General features: G+C 40.6%; 1 protein-coding gene across 2 annotated transcripts in view; it reads right to left on the minus strand.

The window, feature by feature from the left end:
* Window positions 1–4,749: 4,749 nt before the first annotated feature.
* The window catches only part of TRIO (trio Rho guanine nucleotide exchange factor), a 241,115-nt gene continuing 222,790 nt past the window's right edge, over window positions 4,750–23,074 (minus strand). Inside the window, exons 43-57 of one of the 2 annotated variants that reach the window (XM_061346723.1) lie at window positions 22,834–22,926; window positions 22,150–22,200; window positions 21,855–21,932; window positions 20,819–21,010; window positions 18,623–18,800; window positions 17,022–17,791; window positions 13,290–13,537; window positions 12,359–12,497; window positions 12,007–12,034; window positions 10,967–11,129; window positions 10,238–10,359; window positions 8,747–8,825; window positions 7,887–8,087; window positions 7,316–7,454; window positions 4,750–6,327 (exon numbers count right to left, since the gene is read on the minus strand). In XM_061346723.1, coding sequence (XP_061202707.1) covers window positions 5,785–6,327; window positions 7,316–7,454; window positions 7,887–8,087; window positions 8,747–8,825; window positions 10,238–10,359; window positions 10,967–11,129; window positions 12,007–12,034; window positions 12,359–12,497; window positions 13,290–13,537; window positions 17,022–17,791; window positions 18,623–18,800; window positions 20,819–21,010; window positions 21,855–21,932; window positions 22,150–22,200; window positions 22,834–22,926 — 3,024 coding nt within the window. In that variant the 3' untranslated portion in view covers window positions 4,750–5,784. Of the gene's footprint in view, window positions 6,328–7,315; window positions 7,455–7,886; window positions 8,088–8,746; window positions 8,826–10,237; window positions 10,360–10,966; window positions 11,130–12,006; window positions 12,035–12,358; window positions 12,498–13,289; window positions 13,538–17,021; window positions 17,792–18,622; window positions 18,801–20,818; window positions 21,011–21,854; window positions 21,933–22,149; window positions 22,201–22,833; window positions 22,927–23,074 lie in introns of those variants that run through there. The other variant, XM_061346724.1, reaches the window with a different exon arrangement.

Raw genomic sequence — 23,074 nt, forward strand, 5'->3', positions numbered from 1 at the left:
GTAATCATTTTATGCACAACATCAATTTGCAACCCCTGAATTCAGAAAAAAGAACCTCCAAGAACTGTATGCGCAGTCGACATACCTTGAAGAAATCTATATGCTTTTCCACATACATACATCTTTTTGCTGTATTTGCAGCATGCAAATAGCAACATAGGGAGAGTGTGTTTTAAAGCTTGCAAGTGAATGACCAGTTTTCTCCTGGAAGTGCTTGCATACATGCCCCATACTGTGTGATAAATCCAGGTAACACCGCCCATTCACACAGCAACTGAATGTGTACCTCAGACTTTTACTGAGCAGCAACAGAAGGATCGTACGTGGAAACTGAAGTGGAGTTCAGTGCCTTTGTGCAAATGCAACTCCCAGCAATGACTTTGGAAATCACAAGGACATTTTTCACTGCTGCTGCCTGAGTTGCAGTGAAAAATGTTCTCAGCAGAGGTAATGGATCTACTGTCACCGTCTTGCAGCAGGTCATGAAACTGCCAGCTAACCAGCGAGATTAATTCCCCAGGGTCACACCATTAGATCATTTAGCTTTGACAACCACCACGTATGTAGATTGCCCTGAAAGGTTTGATTTTCTGCAGAACAAAGCTAAGGTTTTGTGTGAGTTATGAAGCAACCTCTTGACCACCGATATGTGCTAGATGGAAAAGAAAACAATGCCATTAATTTCTTGAGTCCTGGCAGAAACAACACACAGCATTAAAAAACTACCTGGAAGAAAACAGTATTAGAAGTAACAGTTATTAGACCTGAACCTCTCTCATGCTCCTGGAAGAAGTTTGCCAAGAGATGAAGCTATCACAAGGTCAGATGATTGCCTCATCCATATCATGACCACCAATGTAATAGGAATTCAGCTAGGATTTTCACACCTAAAATTTCTCTAGATAGTGGGATGAAAGAAAACACAGAGCCTCTTACAGCAAGCAGATGGCCTTCTCAGTAGAGGTGCTGACCCCTACTGCAGCCTTATACTCTATCATGTATTAAATATTCATACTATATCCATTATTAATCAAATATAGATTATTTCCATTTTAAAAAGTAACAGACTATTGAGCAGCTAGCAGTCTTGAAAAGGAAATGGATGGTTAAAAGTTAAGTGAAAAATCAGATCCATTTAGAATAACAATTAATACAAAAAGACAAATAATGACAAATAAAGACTAGAGTTTAGATTTGGGAACCATTCAACACCCACGCTGTGGGATGGAGTACAACAGCATGTTTCATGTTCTTCAGAAAACGGTCTGAAAAGCAAAGTAAGATTGCCAGTTGTCATCTACATCCAGTATCAAGGTAAAGGCAGCAATCGTCACCAGATTTACACCCTCCCTTGCCTTGTGAAAGATCCTTGGAAGAAATGAGTTTAGACCTCCATTAAACTCCAAGAACAGTGAGTAATTCTGATGTTCAGGCACTTTTGTGGTGGTGATCAAGTTACCCTCAGGACACCCCATCCTAAAAGCCTTCCTTCAATACTTTATGACATTCTTTTTCCATCAATATGAATCATCCAGGATTGTCTGCTAGCAAAGCTCCCAACAATAGAAACAAAACCAGAATGACCCAATGGATGCATTAGCTCCTGTAACTGGGACTAGTTGAGCTTCTCAGCTTTGAGTTTTCCTGGCAAGCAGAGTCCAGAACCCTCCAAGTCCCAGGACAGTACTCCATCACCGAAGAAGGAAATACTCTCTTCACCATCAGTCTTAAGAGATGGCAAATTAAATGACATCATTCTGGAAATGCTCAGTAGATCTTGGCATCACTGAAGGAAAAGCCTGAGAGCTTGAAGAACCATACATTTCAAGGAATCACATGGTCTTCAGCAACACACAGGCAAGATGCATAAAATCAGGCAAGATGTGTGATGTAAACTGCTCTTCAACCAGAAGGGGTTAGGCAGATTCCCAGTGGAACAGGGCAAACTACCAGCTGCTGCCAGTTCTCCCCAAGTATTTGGGAATAACCCTTAAAACAGCAAGCCTTCACAGAGACTGAGCTCAGGGTCTGCTAAGTGAATTCCTGATGCTGCCAGGTGAGTCTTCAGGAAGCTTAATGTGAAATTTCTTCAAGTAATCTTCGGAGGTACTCCTAATGCATGATTTGAGTGTGGGAATGAGCCTCCTGTTGAATTGAGGGTGCTAGCCTCACTGAAATTGGTGTTTGAAATTTAATGTGAAAATGAAGAGTTTCAGCTTAATCAAGTCCAAGGCAGGTTACAATTTTCTCCCTCAGGATGAGAGGAAATGAGCTTGATGGCTCCATCCAGGAGCTGACAAGAACACTCCTGCAAAAGGAGTTTTTGAAAAGCCCAGGGGAGCTAGGCTGGCTCTCTGGGTAGTAAAATGAAGGCTGGCGGTAGTCAACTTCTATTTGTTTAATACAGGAGATCTCCACCATGCTCAGTTCCATCAAAACAATCTCTCCCTGAGGCAATCCGAATACCTCAGCTTCGTCTGGTAAACAAAGCAGCTGAGAAAATTCAATGAGAGAAAATTAAGGTTCATGGTGGATGTACTGAAAAGGGGATCCAAGTTTTATATGCATGGTCGTGGGCTCTGAACTCACTGATTCTGCTCAACTTGCTGTCTCAAGTACCTCAGCTACACATTCCCTTAAACAACAAGGTTGTTGGTTAACAAGGTTAAGTATATTCCTGTCTTCATTTATCTTAATATTTTGGGGACCATGGGACTTAACCTCAAGAGTCAGCCATTGTTCCTCCCCCCCACTCTTTTTGATGGAGTTCTACACTGACTCCCTCAGCAGTGGGGTTTTAATGTTTCTTGACAATATCATGTAGTATGTTATATGCAAAGAACATTCCATTACATTTTCAGGCATCTTCTACTACTGCTCAGGTTTCCACACTTACTGAAATAATTTCAGGAAGCCAGATGTTTTTGCTGGAGGACATTCTGAGGACATCTGGCCTAAACATCCTTTGGAATTTGAAGACAGAAAAAGCCCAATTATTTTTTCTCATGTTCATAAACACATTTATAGCCCCATCTGAGAATTAATATGACTTACAATTAAGTGACCTCTATATACACACAGGAGAAAACCAGGCTCTTTCACCTTACTCTTCAAGAGCACTGCCAGGTATGTGTTAGGCCACTGCCCATTACGAAGACAATGCAGGTTGCTTTCCTGACCATGGAAATATTATCTAGCCAGGCTTTCCACTTAACTGTTACACAGTGATTTTCAAATTCAGCTGTGTGCAATGGAGAACTTCTGTGCTCCCAAACCCCACTTGCAAAGTACTGACACATGCACTGACTTCATCCCTTATAGGATGCAAAAAGTGTTTAGCTGCAAACCCCAAGTCTTTACAGTGGAAAGTAACTTTTCTTCATAATGAATCTGGAATGCCTAAAAGATGTGGGAAATCTGTTCCCCAGTTTAATATTAAACCGAAATATGATCCTTTGGTCTTTAACTGGGAACATCTGGTAGAAAACTCTGCTGGTCAAAATTTACTAGCTAATAAAGACTATAATGAATTTCCACAGTTAGAGAGTTAGGCATGTTTTATATAAAAGCAATCATGACACTACAAAGCAATCAACACTTAGAGAAAAGGCAAATATTATTTTGTAAGGCATGAAAGCAAGATACATCACTGCAAATTAAAAGGAATTTTAGGGCAATAAAATAATGTACTTTTTTCTTTTTAAATACAGAGCCCAATTAAAACATAACCAAACCTAAACTTTTAAACTCCTTAAAGCAAGAGATCAGACAAATATGTCAAATATGTTTAATTCTTTTCAAAATAACTGATGGCAAAATAAAATATTTACATCACATCATACTGTGTAAACATGTAACGTCACTGTACAAAGAAATATACATGCAAAATAAAGCAAAAATTTGACTAAAACAATAAAGGAAAATAATACACAAACATAATGATATGAGGTTGGCAGGAATACACATCCAGTTCTGAAGTCAGTTGTTTTCTCTTAGAAAGTTTCTGTACAACTTTACAAAAAAGAAAAAAAAAACAAACCACAAAAAACCCCAAAACAAACCCAAAAATCAAACAAACAAACAAATAAAAAAGGAATAAATAGAATACAGTGGAAGCCGCAAAGCTCAAAACTAACCCAAGCTAGGTTATGGCTTAAGACCCATACATCTAACTATTGTGGGATGTCGGCTTGGTTTCTTTAAACACTGCATTTCACACAAACATAGATGACAACACACCCATATGAAGCCAGTGATGCACAAAAACCCATCTCTGCCTTTTTAAATAGCTCACATTAATATTACTTCAATCTTAAAACCAGTTACTAAGACAATTACATTACGTGTCAGATTCTCATCTGACCACTACTTTCTGAATGTATTCTTCACCAAAGAGCACAAAATTCATTTGTTCATTTCACAGAAAGAAGTAAACACATATTTGAAAAGTCTAAAAAGCAGTAAGTGTTGAGACTGATTTTGGGGAAGTCAGACTTTGGCATTTTGAATATAATAATAATAATAAATTTTAGAAAGTGTCACCTGACTTCTTAACCAGTTTGAGCTCTGGGATACGAAACTCTCCCTCTCTTTTTTCAGCAAACCTTAAAACTGACTAGCCTTGACTAAATTCTATGCTAACCCTCATCTTAAACTAATAATGACAGTGTGGTACAACACACCCGCCCCTGCCCACCCAGAAACCCCAAACACACAAACAAAACCATAAAGCTCGCCGTACTAAGTATGTGCTTTTTCTATATATTTATTACAGTTACAACAGAGGTCCTCATAAATAGTTGCATAAAATGTTAAAGCCACAACATTGCACATGATATGAAAGAAAACAAAATCCCAAATGAGTGCATTTACAGTATTTCATCCTGCTGTATACTGCTTGACAATCGGGTTTGCAAAGCTGGGCATCAACCCGAAGTCCTTTTCTAAGGGGACAGTGAGTACTGACCCAAACTGAAGACCCGCACAGTGGTATACCACCATTTAGGAAGGAGAGGGGAAAAAAAAGGATAAGGGGAGAGGGGAAAAAAAATTACAGACCGAAGGCAGGTAACAGTCTATATACAAGTAAGGCCTACATTTTATCAGAGCAAAACAATTCATTCTATTTGTATGCAAAAACTTTGAGGTTGGATGCACTTAAAAGCAGAGTCTGATCTCAGTGCACTGCTACGTGAGATACATACAGGCGAGGCAACTGGAAAGCTCTAGGACCAAGTGAAAACCAGATGTTATAAATGGAGGCTGTCTCAACGAGCAGCCATTTTGGTGAGTCTTCTCCAGGCATGGTTTCATTTTTAACACCAGTGCTTTGAACATAGGCATTTCTTCCTTGAATAAATCTTGAAAACGGTAGTTAAGTTCACTTGCAAAATTCAACTCTGGTTTATTAAAAAAACTATTTTTTTTCATTTTTTTTTGCAGAAACCTGAATAAAATACTGTTACTGTATCGCTCGTGACTGCTTTTTGCAGAGTACAGTGCTATCGTCCTCCACCCCAGTGAGTCTGCATCGCCAGTCCCCCACACCACCCTGCGTGGGTCCCCCTGGAATGCGTTTGCACACGAACATTCGCTAGCAGCTGGTTGGCTCGGGGTTTGCTTTCCACAAAATTCAAGTCAACAGCTGATTGGCAAAAGGAGTCCTATCTCCAGTCTGATTCATTGGCAGGAGGAGTCTATCTCCAGTCTGATTGATTGGCAGGAGGAGTCCGTCTCCAGTCTGATTGGCAGGTGAAAGAGAATGAGAGAGAACTTCAGGCAAGGTCAAACTCTTGGCAAGAGCCTGCTCTGTAAGAAGTTTTTAATGCTACGGATGGGTCGAACATCATTCTGGTGTTTTCGCCGCTCAATGAATGAAGTCAGTCTGGATATGTCAATGCTGTCAGCACTTTTGCTGTTCCCCAGCTGCAGCCATTGCTCCTGGAGGGCCAGTGCAGCCGAGGGACGCTTAGCCGGGTCATCCTGAAGTAGGAAGCATACAAAATCTTTGGCCTTCTGGCTAACTCCTTTGAAGTAGTCATCTGGGAAACTAAAGTCTAAGCGGCAAATATTCAGGCAAGTTTCCTCTACACTTTCATCCAGGAAAGGAGAGACGCCACTAAGAAGGACATATGTGAGCACTCCAATGCTCCAAACATCTGAAGTGAGGGAAACAGGATTTCCAAGAATAATTTCAGGAGCTGCAAACTCTGGGTTTCCAAGTAACTGGTGGATATAATACGTGGTATTGAGTTGGACCGCGTCTCCAAAGTCAGCCAGTTTTATTGTTGGCTTAGTGGAACTCTGGTCCACCAAAATATTTTCAGGCTAGAAAACATAAAGCAAAAGTTAAAATGTCGTTTTTTCAAGTCAGTCTAACACACATTTAATGCTCCAACATTACTGTTTCCCAGCCAGTGCTGTCAGCTCAAGAACGTAACAAACCGCTGCAAACTACTACTGCTGAAGGCCAGCTCCTAGGCAGTCCTATCAAGGTTTCCCCCATATCAATGGGCAGGCAGCTTTTTGCCAACTACAGCGTGCAATGAATGTGTTTTATCTGCTGGCACTATCATGTCTGCAGGAAATACAGTTCTGCCAGATAATACTGCAGATGTTTACAACAGCAGCTAGGCAAAGTTCCACAGGAACCTGTGTTTGGGAACTTAAGCTTGAAGAAGAGCAATTATACATAGAGGGTAAACAAATGAACTGCTCTATTTGCTTTATGACAGAGAGACAACAAACTCCTTGCATTTTAAGACTGGAAGAAAAGAAAAAGTGTAAATAAGTTTTTAATTAATATTCACATTGAGATCTTCTTATATAGCTTTTCCTATTAGAATGCATAAAATCCTTGTGGATTCAGTAAAACTCAGAAGGGTAGAACAGAGGCCCAAAAAGGTACCATTCACATAGTTATTACAACCCTTAAAATGCAATGATGTGAAACAGATTTGCAGGAACAGAGGCAAGAGCACTCTCTCACAACAAACTCTGTGCTTCCTCAGAAAGAAATGGATTTCTTCTGCAAACTTCTCAGAAAGCAAGCAAGCAAATAAATAAATAAAAATCAAAACAGTTCCTGTCAGCAATTATTTCCAGCACAAAGGACTACCCACAGCCATCAAGCTTTAAGGAGAAAGCACAGGGAACTCAAAGATTTTGCTTTTGGGGCTGGAGCCCTGACCCATACCATTCCACACAGTATCAAAGCAGTTCACAGTTCTGTGTTCCCAGCTGCAAGCTTCCTAGAAGAGGGAGGGTTTTATGCCTGGAATAGCACACACTGACAGGAATCCCATTCAGTGCTCACCTTTAGGTCCAAATGTACTATTCTGCAGTTGTGAAGATACTGCACAGCTTCCAGAATCTCTCCCAGGTAGAGTCTGATCTTCCCTTCTGTGAGGTTTCCCCATCGCACGATGTAGTCTAGAAGGCGACCCTGGTCAGCCCTATTGGAATGACAAGGATTGTATTTTGGATTAATCCATCTATGAGAACGGAAAGAAAAACCTAACAGACCACAGACTACAGGAATAACTAGCCTGCAGCACCTAGAAGACAGAGGTCTAGGGTATGAAGAGCAGATTTGATATAAAGCCAGCAGATCACAGCATTCCTAATTCACTTGTACAACCAACTCATATTAAAAACTTCCTGGAGCGTCAGACTAAGATAATCATCTACATATCGGCTTAATATCTCACCTTGTTTCTTTCTGAGTATTAAACTTTAACAGCAGCATTAGACAACTGCAACATTTTACTTAGGTGTTTTCAAACTTCTAGGAAATCTTAAAAGTCCTTTACACAAAACCCACTACAAATGCCCCAGAAAGTCAGCTTAGAGATTGCATTTTACGGATAATGTTAGAGTCCACACACATTTCTAACACTAGTATGTAGCTGGTGGAGGTCTCAAAGGTATCGAGAAGGCCAATGAGCTGGGGATGCTGGAGATTCTGCATGACTCCAAGTTCATGGGTAACCTGGTCTCGCTTCATCAACTTCTTATTCACAAACTTAGTGGCTACTGCTCGCTTGGTTCCCTTCTGGTCACACTTCTTAACGACAGAAAATCTGCCCCTGGAATACAATATTGAAAGGAAAGAATTAACCGAGACACACATTAAGGATATATTTTTACCTTGAAAGATATTCTCAGAGAAATCTGATTTTAGATCTGCAATAAGCTATCCTCACAGAGCAGTTTCTGGACATAAACCAGTTTTCAGTGCATGCATCTTCTACAGAATGTGTCTGCATAAACAATTATCTCCTGATATTTGTTTCATCACATTTGCAGTGACATCAAGTCTGAGTAGAAACCAGCTTTTCAAAGGTCATTATTAAATTGGACAAATATATATTTTACAAGACTTCTCTGGCTCATTTTCAGACTTCCGCTGTCTGTAATTTTCATATCCTAAATAAAAAGGCTTAGGAGAGCTTCACTACAGAAGCAGCATCAGTCAATTTAAGGCATGCTTAAAAAAAAAACAACAAAAAAAACCCCCCAAAACAAGCCCTTAATCTAGGACACCACTTCAGCCTAAATACTTTCTGTTTACGCAGTGCCATCTAGTGCTAGTAGAATTTTTGCTTCCTCATTTCTATTTAATCCAATGTATTTCTGGCTTTTCAGGCTCATATGAGAAGTATTTTTCAAAGAGAATTTTATTTTTTTGACAGATAAGTTTCTATTTTGACACAGACGGCCTTGGAGATAAGCATACAGAACATACCTGCCAAGCTCAGCCACTTCACTGTAGAGGGAATCAAAGTTGTCTTTCCAGATTACCATGATCCCATCACTTCCAGGACCTACAAAAAAAGATAGTTTACCCAAGACTGAATAAATTCAGATCAACTTCATAACTTTTTGTCAATATAGGCAATGTATTGTTTCAGATGTTTGCAGAAGGAGAAATATTTGGACTTCATATTCAGTTTGCTAATACGTTTCGGGAAGAATTTGCCTCATTCAAACTACTGGCCCCTAACATCTTCCTTTTGAAACAGAGTATGTCCATATTGAAAAGCAACTCATGGCCTCGGACTGTCCATCCTCTTGCAGCTCAGAAAGAAAATTACTTCTGTAATCAACTAATTCATTCATTGTTTATAAAGACTACTAGAGCAACAAAAAGTAAAGAGTATTACTCTTTGCACAAGACAATGCACAAGAATTGACTACAATCAAATGGCAAGTCCTTCAAGTCTGAAGGACTGAAAAAGACTTTGTAGTTTGATCTTGAAGCCCTACTTCATGCTACAGCCTTGGAGCTTCCATTTTGCTCTTATGGAGTGGGGAAATGAAGGGTGGGATGTCCTCAGAAGAGCTGAGGCCAGTGCTTCTTTGTACAAATATTGGTAGAGCTGAGTAAAAGGGCTAGCAAAATACAACTGCCTGTCTTTTGGAGTCCAGTTGCAGAGTAACTAAGAGATACTAAATTCTGGTTTAGTTTTGATTGAAGAGTGAACACTTGCTTTTGAAGAAGATCAGTAAGACCAAGGAATGTTGCTGAAAGATAGTAGTTTAGTTTACAAGACTTCTGTGACTCTGATTCTGGCCTAATCACAGTTTTGGGCTTCTTTATTGGTGTAGGAAGGACAGTCATTACACTAGCTCCCTAAAGTACATGGTTTCACACTGATTCTTGTTCATCAAGAGCTTTTTACTCCCCTGACTAGAAAGTTTCCTTGGCTGAGATACTATCAGTGGAATCACCCCATCCTGTTAATCTGCATTAAGACACAGGGTGGCAGCAAGGCAAACTGTATTACACACCAAAGCAGCACAGCCAATGCAAATTCTATAGTGGAACTAATTCAGGTGAAGTAGGAACTGTCTGTACAAGCATGAGTAACCTTGGCAAGTTGGAAGAAACAGCAAAAAGAATAGGTATCTTACATTATGTCTTATTATCAATAATATACCTACCACTGGGGAAACAAAAAAAGTGATTAGTGTATCAGCTACCTGAAAAAAAACACCCCAAAATTCTACTTTCCAGGAAATATTGTAGGCATCTTGTCTGTATGAACCTCTAATTAGTTACATCCTAAAAGCGCTCCTGTTCCTTCTGAAACAAGCAACATGTCACAGGTAAAAAGGTTTGTTATAATATTCCTTTAACAGTGATGCCTAAGAGCTGGGGTTTTCTTTTTCCTGTACTATGGATACCAAACTTAAAAACCCCCGAAGATTAAAAAGAAGCAAGAAACATGCCTACCTAAAACTCGTAGACTGGCAGAAGATGAAACCGAACCCATATCGTTTGCAGCTATACATGTATAGATACCATCGTCTTCTGCAGTGACGCCAATGATTTTCAGTGAAGCCTCTCCTAAGTCACTGGGAAACACAATGGCATCCATTAACTTTATATTCATTTTACAGACCTTAAGGTATAGACAAATTTAGATTGACACTGTTAATATTTCTTATTTTCCATCCCCTATCTCTCTTTGGACAAGCAAAATATGTTGATTTCTGTGTGTCAATAATGAAGACACTGACATTGCTACATCAGTAGGAACTAAAGGCTTTCCTCTGCAAAATACTGTAGAGTGATGTGAAACCAGTCATCTTCCTCAAAAATGATGGTAAGCTATTAATGGAAATAAGGAACTGACAGGATGGCATTTCACAGCACTGGCAAGTGACAGCTGGTTCAAGTAGTAGGTCGGTGTGACGGAACCACAATGGCTTCTGCGATAGCTGATCATAAATATCAGATGGATTTTCTTTTGTTTTTAAAGATCAACAGAATATGACATTTGTGTATGCCAGCCATACACAGAAGTTACACAACATTTCCAGAAAATCTCGGCTGCAAAATATTTGTGAGGGCAACCATATCTTTATGCCTCAAAGCCAAAAGCTATCCTGAACCAAGGATGCAAACAGAATATAAAATAGCTTCGACAGTTCTTGTTGAACGTTACACAAATTACTGTACCTGTACGAAATGCTGTGATGACCGTCATTGCTCAGTGTGTTATGATCAGGACCCTTCCAAGTAACTGAAGCCTTGGGGCGACCACAGACTTTACACCTAAGCACGATGGTCTCTCCTGTCTCACATGTTACCTCACTCAATGGTATTATAAACTCTGGGGGAACTGGAAAAATAAAATGAATGGCATAGGTCAACTGAAGTTAACAAATTTGCTTTTCTATTCCCTTCACTCTCTTGTTTCTATCACACAAAGCAGTACCGTACTTTAGATTTCCAAGGTATATCTATCCCCCTACGCTTGGAACGCACATATGGTTTGCTGGGGTTCTGCAGGGCTGGCAAAGTGTTCTCCACATGAACTTGGACACAACACTACTGCTATGCCACGGATAAACCTGAAGCCTACTGTGGTGAACCAAACACCCTATGTATGGCAAACTGAGGAAACCTTAGAGTGAAAAATATTTAAGGATATGCTCAACTATATTTATATCTTCAGGCTATCATTATATCCAGCTAAGCTTGCAAAAGGGGACAGAAAACACCTCACTCATCCAATGACACATGGTAGTGGTTTCCCTTTTTTACAGGAAGTTTGGCTCTGTGCATTAAGACAAAAACCCAGTTTGGTTCTGACTCCAGAAGGCCACTATCTTTGTCCCGATTAGCCTCTGCACTGGAGAGGTCCTGAATATTCCCTAGGGGGTAAGGTTAAAACTGAAGCAGCTCCAACTCCTGGCCTTGTTATTTTGCAAACTCAGCAAGTCCCAACTTCCAGTCTCCATATACAACACGGCATATGGTCCTTGTGTTTTATGTTCTTTTGGACTTGTGACCAAAAATGTGTTCCTTCCATCTCAAAAAATAATCATGAGTTAATTGCATTAACTGTCTCGCTCATCCAGAAACGGCCTATATGTATATTCTGATAAAAACCACTCAGTTCCCAACAAAATCCATATCAAGCAAATTTAAACATAGAGAATAATGTTTTAACCAAATTATATTTATTACACCTTTTAAAAGTTAAAGCAACTTACCATCATAAATGTAATTGGGGTTGAGAAGCTAGAAAGGAGAAATTAAAAGAATTAATGTCCTGATAAGCTTATAGCAACTTAAAGAATGGTAGAAAACAAAGCACAGTGATGGGTTGAAGTTACTGTGCCCACAAAGATCCAAGAAACATCTTAATACCAGAATTTTGGCATGCTCTACTCTTTCTGTATTATCCTTATGCTATATCATGCTTGCAGGCTCAAAGATTCTATCTTCCTGTTTCCAAACCACTGTTGCCTCCAGTTCCTTCACGGGAAATTCTGACAGAAGCTACTTCTAAAGATAGCCCAACACAACTTCTTTTGGAAATGACTACATCTTTATAAGACTTACCTTTACAGAAACCTTGTTGGCAAGTCCTTCTCGGGATTTGCGGTAACCATTTTCTAGCTTGCCTTCCCTTTTGCCGTCTTTATCTTTTTTCTCAGATTTCTTCCTTAAACGGAGTGCTGTGTGCCAAGACGTTGACTTCCTGAATACAAAATATTAAACTTTGATGAATTTTTTCAACTCTAGTTTATGTGCTAGTTTCAAATGGAATTGGAAAAGTATGTCAAAATGTTACCTCACTGTCTTTAACTATATTGAAATGGAATACATGAATTATTCCATAAGACATGCAACCCATAGTTAAAATTGTAAGCAAGCGAGGAAGATTAGTCTGTAGATTTCAGGAAATACTGAACTCTTGCCAAGAAATACCACTTCTTGGTCAAATGGTAAACTTTCTGTGTGAAAATACAAACTCAAACTAAGCAATGATCAATATGAAATCCCTCTATATAAAACTTTAGCGCTAAGAACTTTGACATAATTTCTCCCATTGCAGATCTGAGATCTTTCTAGCACCACCTGTCATTTTCAATAGATTTGTAGCTCAAAGCAGAGATCTAGAAACTCTAAAATTCATTTCACTTGGAACAAACATGCCCTGACTGTCTTCCTAAACAGAGGTGTCTAGCCTAGTAACTCATTCTATTAAACAAACCAGAAAAATTTGCTGCTCTTAGATCATGTATTCTTTCACCATCTTTTCCCAGAAGACTGCACTACTACAGCTTTTTCATAAAGATCATGCGCTTCTGGGCCCTTTCTTACTTGCCTGTATTTGAAGTTCACTAAGGGACCTCTCAAGTACTCATTCTGCTTGATGATCATTTATTTCTCAAAGATCACATCAACTTTTGATTTAAAAGGTTCAAAGCCTTGTCTAAATGGGAAGTTCTTCTTCTCCCTCCCTTTCTCCACACACCCAGGCACTCACTTGATGGTTCCATCAGGGTTGTCAATGATGACTGCACTGGTATGCCCCAAGACATAGCCGGGAATCCAGCCCTCGGCTGCGGGGCACTGATCAGTGGCGGCTCTGAACACCAAAAACATGTTCTGTTGGTTGCTGGCTAGAATCTGCACGACCTCTCCTTGGTAGACATTTATCTCATCCTCCTTCACTGCCGTGTAATCGTGTGTCACCAGCATGGTGGAGATATTGCTACTGCTGCTACTTTCACTCTGCAAGTGTCAATTGGAAGCAGAAAGAAAGAAGAGGGGGAAAAAAAAAAGAATCAAGTTTAAAGTTCATGGAGAAGACATGCTGTTCGTGGCCTGCTACATTACCTGCATAGTCCACATAACTTAAGCTGTAGTCAAAGAAAAGATTTGTGATTTCTCTTTTAAAGCTTCCTGCATCTATTTATCTTGTGCAAATTAGTTTGAACTTTGAATACGTTCATGTACAGCTGCTGCAGTTGCTTTTACTCAGGATTACTTCCTTTAACCAAGAGTCAGTTTATACATAGATCTCAACTGAGATACACAGATCTCTTCCTTTCAAGCTCAGACACCAAACCTCACATCTTTATCAGGCAACAAAACTGTAGCACAGAATGTAGGACAGTTTTTCATGGTCTTAGAGGTGCAGCTTCAAAATCGTAGTCATTACCTCATAAATACTGTAAATTCCAATGACAAAAAAAAACCCTAGTCTTTCCCTAGCACCTATTCCCTAAAGTTATTTCCTTCCTGAAAAAACTTAAAACCAAAATGAATGGCCTATTAATGATGTGGCATGAGGTATGTATGTGTGTGTGCACCTGTCTTTTGTCTTTGTTCTTACTTCAAACTGTGTCAGGTCACTACTAATGGGGGCTCACTACTGCCTAGTAGTAGCTGAGTTGAAGAAGGGTATCAGTACTCAGCTGTAGCTGGAGGCTACTATCACTTTATAACATAACCACGTTAGCACCACATATGTGCTAGTAGCGAGTGGAAAGCGTGGCACAGAGGATTAAAAACAGGATTCTCAAAACTGTCAAATATTTCTCCCCTCAGGATTGAGGAGATGCAGCAGGAGTCAGTGGACAGCATGGTAGACTGGGGGCCCTGAAAACCAAGTTCTCTTCCAATCTGCTAATGGCCTTAAACAGGCTACTCCATCTCTTGGTGCCTGTGCTTCCCATGAGCTTTGGCTCATGTGCTTTGGCTGAGAAACCAAGACATTTGGAAAGCAACAGTCTCAGAATATTCATTCATAGCATGCTCAGTACATTGATGCTTGGGTTTCCAGTGAGTCTGTACATTTTATTCTAGCTAGACTATTTTATTCAAGTGGGTGATTCAAGTCCATCCTGTTTTTTTCCACTGTTAGGATGATGAAGCAAATGCTACCACAGAGTGAAAGATCTCATCCTGAATTGTATTTTTACTAAAGGGTATTTATGTCAATTCCAGATGCTATATTTCCAGTGAGAAAACCCATTTTGTTTGGCTTAAAAGACTTTCTGCATGGTCTTCTGTGTTAGCAAGCCCCTTCCATGACTCAAGGCAAACCAGGAACAGTAGAACCAAAAAGCCAGTCTCATTTTCAGTCATTGTTTAAATTAAGGTTACAACTTGCTAGATTCTTCTAGCTACAACTCTATTCAGAGAAAGCTCTTTTCTTCAAACTCATTCTTCTAGACTTAGCATGCAGCAGAATTTGTGTAACTGCAGGACTGACCTCCCTGTAACATAACACTTCTTTTTAATAGTTAAGTCTTGAAGGGTCATACTAAACTCTGGATATTTCTTATTTTCAACAAGGACAGCAAAATCTGTTAAATAAACAAGTGTTTGGTAACTACTAAATGTTAAATGTTCTTGTGAATGTGTTTATATCTGAATTTATTCTCACCACAGAAAGACAGCCTCTCTGTTCGCCTTGCAAGGAAGTAGTTATTCTTGCACAGTTAATGTTTTTCTACTGCAAGTTCTGCTGGTCATCAGTGACCTCAATTATGGGATTAGAGTATGTGGAACCAAAATCTAAAAAAATCCCTCCCATATTCCTGAAACACTAGCAAAATTAGTTCCTTTTTCTTCTTCTTCGAAGTTACTTATCCTAAACAATCAACCTTAACCATATGTGCATGTGAATACACATATACAAATGGTTAAGTAAAAAGAAAACCTCAGAACCCATTTTCCCTGGCTTGTTGAATGTCGTATGAAATCCTGCTAAAGCACAGCATAGAAATGACGTTATACATGAAGAATTATGACCCATCTCAATCACCAAACTAAAAGAAACATAGCTATGAAGCAAAAGGCATGCAGTGCCATCCTGTCTCTCCCTCTTTTTTTTTAATGGAATGACATCAGTTAATACTATGCAAGACTTCTCTGAATATAAACAGCACCACCATCTTGATACTATGTCCTGTGCAGTAATTGCAAAATACTCAAGTTACCCCAGATATTATATTATCATCACATTTTACTAGACTGAGGATAAACACAGGACAGAGCTAAATCAAATCAAATCAAAAGCTGAAGGAAGATCAGGATAAAAAATACGTTACATGCAAAGCGTAATTTTTTTCTGTAGCTGCTATAAAAGTGTAAGAACTAAGAAGTCAAGAAAGCTCTGTGTGTTAAACAGTTCTACAGAGAAATGCATGCATTTACAAAAGGTCCGGCAAGTTAGGTGATTTGCAAAATTGGTACTGCATACTATTGGTGAGAGAGTGGAAAAACAAACATTCCTGAACACAACACTTAGTGAGAGAACAATCAAATGTGAGTTTAAAGGGAATGGCACCATAGCCTGCCTACCCCATCCACGGCAAGTGCCCTGAAAGTTTTGCTTTATAGTTGCACTTGCCCCTGTGATTGCTGTGTTGCGCTTCCTGGTGGATGTTATTACAGAGAATGTGGATTCTGTTGACACGCCAGCTGTCCACACAAACACACCAAGTGCATACTAAAGGTTGAAACTCCAGATGCCCTAAACGAGTTCTTCTTACAATGCAGAACAGTGAAGCCACTATTTGTTTTGGTTGTAGTAGAAGGAGGATTATTTTAGCTATGTTTTGTTGGCCTATTTTGAGAGGTTTGCAGGAAGCTTCCTTGATCCGACACAGGACTTAAAAAGAGAATGTTGCACATCAGCTAAGGCTGAGGAGGGGTGGGGGAAATAAAATTATGACAAATAAAACCAAGCAGCCCAGGGAACGTACTGTAGATGTCTCCACGAAGTTAAAACTCAACAGGACAATGGTGGCGGATTTGTGCGTGAAAGGTAAAAAAGCCCCAAGGCAATCTGCCAAAATCCTGAAGTCAGATTTAAGTGCTGGCTGCAATGCATACCCCAAGGTGCTCTGGCTGCCACGCTTCAGCATGTTAATCATGTGCCTTCAAATTAAGAGACGAAAAAAGCAAGGAGAGCAAGTTAGTAAAGTATCAGCCTAGTGATCTATGTTTTCAGCAGAGGCAGAAATTGCATCTATTGTTAGCAGTCGGTTTTGTGTCTGTGTACATACCCACATTTGTATGTATACATACACAGAGAGGTAGACAATTTTGTTCTTTTAATGTGCAGAAGATATTCAAACAGTTGATTATTTCAGAGTAGCACAGCACCGGAGAGCCAGAAGTTAGTATGGAGAGCGATGGTAACGCACAGAAAGCACAGGAAGGTTTTAGAAGAGCTTGCAGGACAGAGGTGCTCCGCTCTTACCCCATTACTCTGGGTGGAGTGAACTGACTGCTCGCTGGTCGAGGAGCATGTGCTCATGCGGTCTGTGTCCTTGCTGTGTGAAGAGTGGCGGTGAACCTGCCGCTGGAGGGAGTCATTGTCCCCAGGGAAAGTGAAGGAGCCAGGGCGGCTGGCAGGGGATGCTGGGATGGAGCTCCAAAAGGAGCCCTTCTGCAGGGGGCTGCTGGGTGGAAAGGTTTCTTTGCCAAAAGGAGAAGGGAAAGTCGTGGAGAGAGGAGAGTTCATTGGTGAGATGGCTCCTGGCCTTGGCTTCCCAAGCGTCAGTGATCCTATGCTGTTTCTTGATCGACTGTCCTCTGAGCTTCCACGTAAGTCTTTCTGGGCTCCGTCAGATGAGCCAGAAATGTTTCCCGCTGTCTTCCTGGGACTTTCAATAACTTTCATCTTGGGAATCTGCTCAGCATCTTTCTGAGGACCATCCAGCTCTGCATGGGTAGGGTGCCTGTCTGGCTGGCTCAGACCAGTTTCTAAGGAGGTGTTGTAGTGTGGCAGGGAGAGATTGTGAATGGACATACCTGACATCTTGTCTGCCTCTGCTTGGGCCGAGGCTGCAGAGGAGACCAGGACTGGGGAATGGTGTCTGACAGGCTGGGGGATCCGGGATGGCCGGCTACGGCTGGAGCTGGGGACGCCACTACAGCTGCTGGGGCCGCTGCTGTTAGCACTGCTGCCGCCGCTGCCACCTCCACCACTGCTGTGGTTCCTCTGGTACTCGATTGGGGACGTCAAGGCTGCAGTGGGGGTGGGAGGGAACGCGATCAGGGAAAGGAGGGCAGGAAAGGGAACAGGAACAGTTTAAAACACACATGTTTACTGGCAGAATGGGAGTGCTGTTAAACCAAGACAGATTTCCTTAGCAATGTTGGTCATGCCATAGACCTCAAGTCACTTTTCTACATCACACCTTCATGACCTGTTCTTTTAAAAGAAAAAAATCTGAAACCAGGGAGAAATGTCTTCCTCTAGGATCACATTGTCAGTCAGCAGCTAAGTTGGGAAAAAAACAGGTGTGACTCCAAATTCTCAGCTTGTTGTTCCACCCATTACAACTCTTTAAAAAAATCTACATCGGGGCAACAACTGATGGATACAAAAATACAGCAAGAAACTTCTGGTATCACAGCACACACAATCATCTTCTACTTTTCTCCCACAGAATCTGAATGCTGTTGCCACAGTATGACACAATAATGGACACCAAAATAACACAAACAAAACATTCTGACTAGATGCTTATAATTCCACTTGGGTTTAGCCTTTAAAGGCTCGCATTTGCTTAAAAGAAGTACACGAGCTCTCAACCTCAATGGATGATGGCAATCTTGACTCACTCCTACAAAACATTTGGAAAATTTCACCAAGAGAACACCATGTAAATGCAGACTACCACTCTTATAATAAATGCTAGCATCTGTTCCAAAGCAAAAATGCAGCCCATATCCTCCAACTGTTCTGTATTAGCTCAGGAAAAAGGAAACTTGCGAAACATTCCAAAACCAAGAAATAACAGATGAGAGAAAAGTCGGTCAATTATGAACTTTCGGTGAAAAGAAAGCATTTACCATTTAAAAAGTTGCGCTGGTTTTCCAAAATTTGGTTAATTTCATGGATCCATAACTGGCGGACTCCTGGACTAGCAGAATGCAAAATAAAGGTCTCCGTGACATCGCCCATTCTTGATGTTAGTGCAAATTTACATGGATCGCTGTCCACATTTTCCTCCAGGGAAAGGCAACTCACCTTCAAGGAAAAAAGAGAATTTACTTCATGTATGTTATGAGAAACATACCTCTACAATATCTTACTTATGAGCTCAGAGTCAGATCTTCAAATGGCAACCACTCTTTTCTTTCAGTAAAATAATACCACGAGATGAAGGATTACATTAAACTAAGGGTTACTGTACATCTTACTGAAACACTATATATGAACAATCTTCATCTGGTCACTATGGCCCAATGTTCTCCACTGTCTCTCACTCTATGTGTTATTTAAAATGCTGAATTTGCTATGGAGCTTTACCACTGGCCCATGCCAAAGGTTTCTACTGCAGATACAGCAATGCCTTGAACAGGCTGTTCAGCCAGCACTAAACAGCTAAATTGAGGAAGTGTGGTCTGGATGATCGGGTAGTGAGGTGGACTGTGAACTGGCTGAAGGAGAGAAGCCAGAGAGTTGTAGTCTATGGGGCGGAGTCTAGTTGGAGGCCTGTATCTAGTGGAGTGCCTCAAGGGTCAGTACTGGGACCAGTATTATTTAATATATTCATCAACGATTTAGATGAGGGAATTGAGTGTACTATCAGCAAGTTTGCTGATGACACTAAGCTGGGAGGAGTGGCCGACACACCAGAAGGCTGTGCTGCCATCCAGAGAGACCTGGACAGGCTGGAGAGTTGGGCGGGGAATAACTTGATGAAATATAACAAGGGAAAGTGTAGAGTCCTGCATCTGGGCAGGAACAACCCCAGGTTCCAGTATAGGCTGGGGAACGACCTGTTAGAGAGCAGTGTAAGGGAGAGGGACCTGGGGGTCCTAGTGGACGACAGGATGACCATGAGCCGACACTGTGCCCTTGTGGCCAAGAAGGCCAATGGCATCCTGGGGTGTATTAGAAGGGGGGTGGTTAGTAGGTCGAGAGAGGTTCTCCTTCCCCTCTACTCGGCCCTGGTGAGACCTCATCTGGAATATTGTGTCCAGTTCTGGGCCCCTCAGTTTAAGAAGGACAGGGACCTGCTGGAGAGAGTCCAGCACAGGGCAACTAAGATGATTAAGGGAGTGGAGCATCTCCCTTATGAGGAAAGACTGAGGGAGCTGGGTCTCTATAGTTTGGAGAAGAGGAGATTGAGGGGTGACCTTATTAGTGTATATAAATATATAAAGGGGGAGTGTCACGAGGATGGAGCCAGGCTCTTCTCAGTGGCAAACAACAATAGGACAAGGGGCAATGGATACAAACTGGAACACAAGAGGTTCCACTTAAACTTGAGAAGAAACTTCTTCTCAGTGAGGGTGACAGAACACTGGAACAGGCTGCCCAGGGAGGTTGTGGAGTCTCCTTCTCTGGAGACATTCAAAACCTGCCTGGACACATTCCTGTGTAACCTTATCTAGGTGTTCCTGCTCCGGCAGGGGGATTGGACTAGATGATCTTTGAGGTCCCTTCCAATCTCTAGCATACTGTGATACTGTGAAACAGAGTGCTCAGCTGGCAGCAGTAGCACCGAGGTGAATTAAGAGGAGCACAGTCCACCCTAAACACTTCATGAGGAGGGCTGATTGGCCCTAGCACTACTAGTCTTTGTTTCAGGGAAAGCTTGAGGTGGGGGTAAATGCTTTTTGTTTGAGGAAGAGCTGACACGTCTAAGAAGGTGACACTATACATTTGGACCGATTTCAGCCAAAACTCAAAAGGAGGAATATGTAAAGAGTTATCTTTATTTGCGATGACTTTGCAATGTGGTGTACATACAGCATAGAGCTGAAGACTAAACTCTTTGTGAATGCTTGTCCAGCTTTGTACAGGAACATCTGTTTTGGTATGCTTCACCTGGGAAGCATCAGAATACTGGGATCCAAAGACTTCCATTTATCATCGGAGCGAGCACAAATTCGGTACGATATAATTTCAAGAAATGATGGACACCTCCCTGTGCTTTATGATTGCACATCTAGATGTCACTAGTGACATCTCACTGAATCAGTGTTCCCTTAGCAGAGTTTGTGCAGGGGACAAAAAGACTCACACACAACAGTTACCTTGATGCTGTTTTTAAACAAGAATCCAGGCATGGAAAAACCTTTCTTTTTATCCAGCAGCTCACTGAAAATGACAATCTGCTCAAACAGGAAGACCCGTCTCTCCTTGCAGCGTGGCAGAAGTCCTGTGTCCTGGTCTGTAACCAAGAATGTGTCCTGGAGCAGCAGCTTACCCTGGGCTACAATTTTACCCTAAACACAGAGGCAACCAGAAACACATTTAGTGCAGTTCTTAATTTCTTTCCCCACCAACCTTTTTGAGCAGATGCTCCTGCTGAAGTAACTTTGTACATTTCCCAATTTCTTGAGTGTTACTGACCATTATATATTCATTGCTCCTCCTACCACAAGATATTCTTGTGCCCTTTCTCAAAAAAACCCAAACAAACAATCATCAAGAAAAAAAAATATCCACCACTCTACCCTTTCCAATTCAAACTGCAGTTGGACGCTTGTAACACTAAGGTTTTTATCTCTCTTTTCTCAACAACTTCCACAGTAACTCCTATGCTCTTGCAGTGTCTTCTGGGGTGCCAAAAGAGGAAGAATTCAAGTTTATACTTGTATCACAGAGCAGAAAGGGCTTTGAAACTAGAACATGTGACTACTGTCTGGCTGATGCATACTGCTTTGGTAGCTAATTTCCATCTCTTCTAGACTTAGCAAAACAAGGAGAAAGGCTATAGTTGCCTCAGGAGCTTTACTGACCTTAGTAACTCCTTTGTCTACATTACTGAAGTCTTGTCTGCTCACTTGCTGGTAACTGATTACTTCACTATTTTGCAAGTCATTAGTCAATAAGGGAACCGTAATGCTAGATTTTGTAGAGGGACTTACCTAGTGTGACTGACACAACAGGTAAAGTTTCTCAGGAAAAAGTCCCTGGCAGGGCTAAGACCTGATTTTTTGCTCACTGCTTTTTGTTCCAGGTAACCAGATAGTGATGGAGCATCCTATTTCACTTCTCCCAACAACATTAATCGTTAATTTCTGAAGAACCTGACAAGAACTCAAAGCAAAATGCTAGCCAACTTACATCAAATCCTTGCAGGCGGCCAACATTCATCATGTCATTACACCGTTTTGGTACTATACACATGACCTCTACAGCTCTCTGTTCAAGACAAACAAAAAGTCAAAACTTTATTTTCCAAATGAGTTAGCAGCATAAAATAGTTTCATTTGTTATGGTTGCTTTAGAAGCGAAATGTGAAAAATAAACACTTAGAATCACATTCTCAAGAAGATCAAAAAGGAAAGTGACTGTCAAAACAAGAGAAGTTCAAAGTAAAGAGTATCCAAATCACTAACAGAAAAGATGTCAAAAGTACCTCTAGTTCTGTTGTGTCAAGATTAGCTTTTTTAGAATACTTGAGGAAGTCCTGAAAAAGGAAAAACAAATGAACAATAATATGAGTACTTTTCTCATTAATCAGAAGAGAGAAAGCTTAGAAAATCTGAATTTGCTATCTTCTGTCAGAGAATGACAGTCTGCAGAAGACACAAAGAAATATTTTCTTTTTAAAGTTTCTTGTTGTGGTGCTTCCCCACTCTTATTTTTTAAGATTTATTCACTGTTTTGATTTATCTCATATAACAGCATGTTAAAGCAATGACCTCTGATATAAAGGATTGCTCTTCAGTAAGCATTTACATGACATTAAAATGGTTGCAGAATTAGATGGAAAAGTTGGGATGAATCCCAGAAACTCGTATCACATTTACATCTGAAAATAGCTGGGAGATCCCTCTCCCCTTCATATGACATTGGTACAAATTCTAAACACTTCCATGTCACTGGCTGGAGGTCATTGGTCTTTTAACAGTTAAAAAGAAAAAGCAAAATTCTGCCCAAGCTGTTTACTGCATTTTTTGTATTTAAATATAAAATAATCACATGACATTGCTTACAAATCTGGGTTCTGCAGGAAGGTGGAAAAGCATCATCAGTATTTAAAAAAGAAAGCATACCTGTTAACACATACAGTAAATCATTCACCTCAACATCACTTTACCTTTAGTAACAGCTGGTACTTCATAATTCTCTGCACAGGTTTTATTAGCAAGTCCGTGAGCTGAAGTCTGTGGCCCAGGCGTTGCTTTAGATCCTGAGGGTTCAAAACAAACATGTTTTGTTTGTTCAGTTAGAAAAAACTTTGTTTTGTTGAGCTAGAAACACAGCAGGATACATCACTATTAATGGCTGACAGAAAAAAACTGGCAAAACTCAGAGCAGAATTTAATCTTCAGCTAGCA

Source organism: Neopsephotus bourkii, unplaced genomic scaffold (genome assembly GCF_033783945.1).
Source record: "Neopsephotus bourkii isolate Nb327-2 ecotype Australia unplaced genomic scaffold, CSIRO-AGI_Nbou_v1 NB_272, whole genome shotgun sequence".
In the NCBI taxonomy this organism is placed as follows: Eukaryota; Metazoa; Chordata; class Aves; order Psittaciformes; family Psittacidae; genus Neopsephotus; species Neopsephotus bourkii.